General features: G+C 35.0%; 1 protein-coding gene across 1 annotated transcript; it reads right to left on the bottom strand.

Moving 5' to 3' along the window:
• Positions 1 to 4071: 4071 nt before the first annotated feature.
• On the bottom strand, positions 4072 to 6009 carry LOC134263303 (uncharacterized). Its single transcript, XM_062745642.1, has one exon. The coding sequence runs from the start codon at positions 6007 to 6009 to the stop codon at positions 4072 to 4074; it is 1938 nt and encodes a 645-aa protein (XP_062601626.1).
• Between the last annotated feature and the right edge of the window lie 391 nt (positions 6010 to 6400).

Below are 6400 nucleotides of genomic sequence, written 5' to 3' on the forward strand. Positions count from 1 at the left end.
ACTATCTGGTGATGATTCCACAGGAGTTTAATATTTCCTGTCTCAATGGTTCTTGAGAAGAAGATTTTTCCTATATATTGCTATGTAAAACTTTGATCGGCCATTTTGGCCCCACCCTACCCCCGGGGGTCATGATTTGAGCAAAATTGAATCTACACTATCTGAGGATGATTCCACATGAGTTTCATCTTTCCTGGTCCAGTGGTTCTTGAGAAGAAGATTTTTAAAGATTTTTCATATATATTCCTATGTAAAACTTTGATCGGCCATTTTGGTCCCACCCTACCCCAGGGGGTCATGATTTGAACAAACTTGAATCTACACTGCCTGAGGATGATTCCATATGAGTTTCATCTTTCCTGGCCCAGTGGTTCTTGAGAAGATTTTTAAATATATTTCCTATATATTGCTATGTAAAATTTTGATCGGCCATTTTGGCCCCACCCTACCCCCAGGGGTCATGATTTGAACAAACTTGAATCTACACTACCTGAGGATGATTCCATATGAGTTTCATCTTTCCTGGCTCAGTGGTTCTTGAGAAGAAGATTTTTCAAGATTTTTCATATATATTCCTATGTAAAATTTGATCGGCCATTTTGGCCCCACCCTACCCTTGGGGGTCATGATTTGAACAAATTTGAATCTACACTACCTGAGGATGATTCTATATGAGTTTCATCTTTCCTGGCCCAGTGGTTCTTGAGAAGAAGATTTTTTAAAAATGCCATTAAATGACAGGCAGAAATGACTGTCATCAGCAGTAATCCCCACCCAACCCTAGTGCGGGTCTAAATCTTACTACTATACATGTATTCCTAAAAATTCATTCAGCAATCCTGGACATAAAAAATGAAAAATAACACATTACCAACATACAAAGAACTATTTCAACTTTTGTAAAACAATATCATCTTATTATGTACCTGTACACAATATCTGCTAGATGCATAATTACATCGAAGCTTTACTACTTCTTGATACAACCAAATGCTCCTGTCATCATGGTTGGAAATGTTTTTTTCTAAGCAAATGTCCTCTTTCCTGAAACATATAATGTGTCAAACCTGTCCACATATTTTGACAATTGTCAAACCTCATAACACTCATATTTCTCTATTACTGGTTTGATATTTATTTTACAATCAGAGGCTCATGTCACCATGATTGTGTATAATTTTGTGACACAATTAATTAAGACAATTGATTGAAATTAAGCAAACAAATCCAAACAAATTAACAAATTACTCACTATTTTATAGGAACCCAACTCAAAGTAGCTTTGAAATGTCATGAATTCATAATCTGACCAGATGCTCCTGTTACCATGGTCATTACCTCAACCTCACCTCGGTAGCAGTTAAAGATTTACAACAGGGATTCGAATATACTTTTTGAAAGCGTCTGATGATCACCGTCCCATTGCTTTAATTTTTTGCTCTGGAACTCCAATGGAAAAAGCCGTTGTGGCTACTCCAATTCTAAAGCTGTGACCTATATATCGTTTACAGTCTAACCCACACCAAATTATTGACAAGCATAACTGATCTGTAAAATATTTCCGTGACACTGGTGACCCATCCATGAAAGTAAAAAGAGGACCAGAAGTTGGTTTTCTTACTTGAAAATATGACCATAGGGCCTGAACGGGACATATTGTGATATCTTTGCTGTTACTTTCCACATGCAACGTGTAAGATTGACCTTTACTATGTTTGAAAGTTTTCATAGTCAACTCAAACCCTATTGGGCAGTCTAAAGTATTTTCTAAAAAATGTACAGATTGTACTGTCAATAAATGACAATATCTGTCTTTTGAAGCTGTAAATTTTCCAATCCTAAGAAAACAGTGAAATGCCACTAAATACATACTTTTCATAAGTACCTGTACAAAATATGAACTTGCTGTATGTGGTAAAGAAGCTATCAGCTGTTTATGAATGCTTGGTGTTATAGGTAACCTAGGGTCCACTTAGCTTGTTTTATTCTTGTAACCTTGTAAACATTTTTTCAGTAAAAAATTCTGGGTCTTCCATATTCCGTATCTTATGTTGAAAACTTAATGCTGAAACATAGGTTGTCACAGTAGCACAAGCAAAGCCTTGTGAGTAACAATAAGCTATGAACAAGATGATATCTTAATTCTGCTTCTGCTGGTACACCTTTTCTTTGCAAAGCAAATGATGACACAAAACGATGGTAATATTCAATTGCCCTTTGGTAAGTATTATGAGTTGATGGTGCTAATGACTGATGTATTAGGTCCGAAGCTATCGATTCTAAATTTTGAAATTGTTCTCGTTGTAATGGCATGCTACAGGGTTGTTGTGGGAAAATTTTTGTAGGAACTGTGGAATCTGCTGGCGAGAAAGATGATCAGATAAAACATTATCTAAACCCGGTACATGTCTTGCTTGAAATAAAATATTGTGTTTTAAACATTGCACTACTAAACGACGAACTAGAACCATGATTGTCTTTTCTTTAGAGGTTTGTTTATTGACGATGTGCACAACAGCATCATTATCCGTGAAAAAAATAATACATCGATTTGCTAACAGATCTGCCCAAAGCTGAACTGCAAGTACAATGGGAAATAAGTCTTTTATTGTAGTATGATAGGTACATGTATTCCAGGTTTTAGGCCATATCACTAAAATACTGTTTACCTAAATAACCACCGAAACCAGTGTTACTTGCATCCGTGTTAGGGGGTTCAGGTAACCCGACTTACCTATGTAATCGTGCCATTTAAACACAATTTATTGTTGTTTATAAACGTAATTTTTGCATTATTATTCATATTTATCTAGAAATTAAATATAAATAATTTTTTCTACATTGTTTGAACTTTCGTATGATGTGTGTTTTGTGTCATTCTGAAAAGTTTGCATTAAAAATTAACCCGGTCGAAGTTGTGCTAAAATTGGATACGGGGTTTCCCCGTTGATGCATGGCACTGTAATTTTGTCTCCGCGACGTTGATAGCGTCATTTTGATTGGCTTTCCGGGAGGCGATTTTTAAGGAATTAACGACATTGACCTACCACAGAAAAGCTTACATTTTGAAGATCAATATGGTTAATGTTGCATCTCAATGCGCTGGTAGAGTCTATAACTTAACCCAGTCAACGCATCCGGAAAAATAATTTCCGATTTGGTTAATATATTATATATATATTGTACGCCGAACCCGATGCATTTTAATGATATTTTAGCGGGAAAAATAAATGTAGAGCAGTCCGAATATCATGGTTGATGAAAAGAAATATAAGAAAAGTACTTGAATGGAGTCATAGTGGTGTTTCCACATGGACGAAGAAAGAGGGTATGTATAGAACTTATTATTTCATGTATGCATTCATTTTCTTACGATTTCTCTAAGTTACCTGGATACATGCACAGAGTCGGCAATCTTGTTAACAGGATCAATCTCCTAAACAACGGGCATACAGGAAAACTTGTCAACCAAAAGTTATTCCTTTTTAAGTCTTCTGATGAAATTTGAAAATTTTCCATTTTTGCACTGTTAATTTATAGCCCATTCGGGATGTTATATTCCAAACGGACTATTATATCCCATTTGGGCGATTGGTCCCAACCTAATTAACATTTTTTAAAAAAAAAGGACTACTGAGCATCAACTAACAACAATCAAGTCTGAAAAAAATTACTAATTGTGATTGTTAAAAGTATTAAAATAATAAGTAAGCCTGCCATTGCACAAAAAACTAGAAACCCCCTCAACAGATCATGCTCATAACAATCACAGACCATCAATATTCAGTTATTATCCCATGTTAGCCCCTTTATCCCGTGGATATGACTATTGGATATTTTTTTTTTTTTTTTTATTTTTTTTTTATTTTAAACAGGTGGCTCCCATCAGCCACGTACCTCCGATCACTTGACTCTACACTAATTTAGTGTTTCGGCGGTGTGAAACGAGGTATATTTTTATAAATTGATTTATGATGAAGAAATAATTTTCTTCATATTGCTGCAAATCCGCCTCATCAGGAGTTTATTTGCATTATGCATTTATGTATCTACACATAATATTAAATTAAATTATTTAATTGTTGGGGAGGTGAGAATATCACCTAAGTTTTTATTGCGTTTGTAGGACACAATAGGTAATTCTGAGAAGACTTTTTTACAGTCTTCATCCTTTGTAAGGATGTGCCAATATTTTATCAGTTTTCTTTTTAAATGTCGTATACAGGGGTTGTATTTTGTGACAAACACAAGAGTAATTCCTTTTTTCTTGATGTCACTTTTACTTTTTAGGGTTTTCTCTCTGTTATAATTAGCGAGTACATTTTGCATGTTAGATTTGATTTCAATTTTATCGTATCCTCTTTTTAAGAGATTAATCTCAAACTCACGCAGAATTTCATGCAAAGTTATTTCATTGCTTGTATTTCTCATATGGCGTATTGTTTCACCTTTGATGAATCCTTTAAAAACAGAGGAATTATGTGCACTATTTCGTTCCAAATGTTGGAATGTGTTAGTTGGTTTAATGTAGGTTTTAAAATCCAGAATTTGACTGGTTTTAAATCTTTTTCCTTTGAACACTGTAGTGTCTAAGAAATTGATTTCTTGTGTGGAGATTTCATATGTGAATTTGAGTAGAGGATGGTGTGAATTGGCTATTTCAAATAGTTCATGGATGACAGCTTCCGATCCGTGAAAAATGATAAACCCGTCGTCGCGATAGCGACCATGATATATTAAATCATTCTTCCCTGTAAATTTATCAATGATTTCATCTGTGATTTGGTGAAGGCGAATGTCGCACACAGATGGGGAACACTTAGAACCCATCGCACATCCTATTGTTTGTTTATACATAGCAGAGTTAAATTCGAATATATTGTTTTCTAGTACAAGTCGTAAAAGAAAACAAAGATCAGCTGTAGGCGGAGCTGGTATAGTATATTCTGCTTTGCTGAAGTTGGTATAGGCTATTTGAACAGCCGTAATTAGCTCCTCGAATTGCATATTTGTGTAGAGTGAAGTTACATCATAACTGACCAATAGGCATTTGTGCTGTGGTCTGAGTTGTTCAACTTTTAGAATGAAGTCTGAACTGTCCCTTATATACGTGCTTAGTGTTTGCACGATGGGAGTCAAAAAGTAATCTACATACTGGCTAATGCGTTCTGTAGGTGAACCTATTTGTGAGATTATAGGTCGACCGGGTGGAATAATTGGTGAATTGCAGCTACCATTGTTTTTAATTTCATTAAAAGTCTCAATGTTGAGCTTGTGTATTTTAGGGAGCAAATATAATCTCCCTATCCTCGTATTTTTAACTTTCCGTAGAAAGTCATAGGTAATGTTGTCAAGTACACCCTTAGTGTTCATCTCACATAGTTTTTCTGTGATACTATCTTTGAGATGATTTAGTTTGGGATTAGTAATTTTACAGTAGTATTTGCTATTTAACTGACGTTCACCTTCAAGGATATAATCAGTTTTTCTAGTAACAACGCACATGTTGTTTTTGTCAGCTTTTTTGATAATGATGTCTTTACGATCTTTTAGCCTTTTTAATGCTCGGCGTTCAGAAGTGCTTAAATTGTCAGATGATTTGCGAACCTCCATAGATGACAATTCAAGTCTTGTTTTGTCAATATATGTTTGAACTGAATTGTTCATAATTTGCGGTTCAAAACCGCTTTTCATGCGGAAAGGATGTATATCATTGTCACTATCTGGATCATGAAACATGAATCTACATTTTAATTTTCTTGCAAATTCATTAAAATCTTTCATCACTTGTTGTTTGACTTTGTGTGAGACAGGTGAAGGTACAAATTTTAGACCTTTCGCCAAAAGTAAATACTCATCATCTGACAATTTGTCAGGTGTGAGATTAAACACATGATCTCGTGCTATTAGCACTTTATTCTTGTGTTCTCTAATTTTTCGAGCTTTAAAATTCATAGCTCTGTTTTTCTTAGATTTAGATTTGGCGTTTCGATTGAAACGACGAGCCATTCTGCAAGTGAATGTGTACAAAATAATTAATGACAACAGATATACATGTATCCTTCAGAATGTAGGAGGAGTTATGGGCGATATCGCACTAATCAGATTAAAGCAGCCAAGAGACCATTCTGACATGTCGAGAAAAAATGTAGTCTCGTTCAACCAGACGCTCGGCTGTCTCCGTAAACTCCGACCAGCAGAGAGTCTGGTAAAGAGTCACATAAGCGTTTGTTACCGTCAGAGGGCGCTATCTTGTTTATGTTCTGATGACCTTTTTTTGAAACGAATATTTAACATGTTTCTTCTGTTAGATTGTGAGTTTATATTGATAAACTGATCTTTAATTTTGGACATAAAACGAGTAATTACAACATCAATCGAAGAAATATGTATTCCGCAG

Source organism: Saccostrea cucullata, unplaced genomic scaffold (assembly GCF_032062105.1).
Source record: "Saccostrea cucullata isolate Sc308-1 unplaced genomic scaffold, CSIRO_AGI_Scuc_v1 ctg11451, whole genome shotgun sequence".
NCBI lineage: Eukaryota > Metazoa > Mollusca > Bivalvia > Ostreida > Ostreidae > Saccostrea > Saccostrea cuccullata.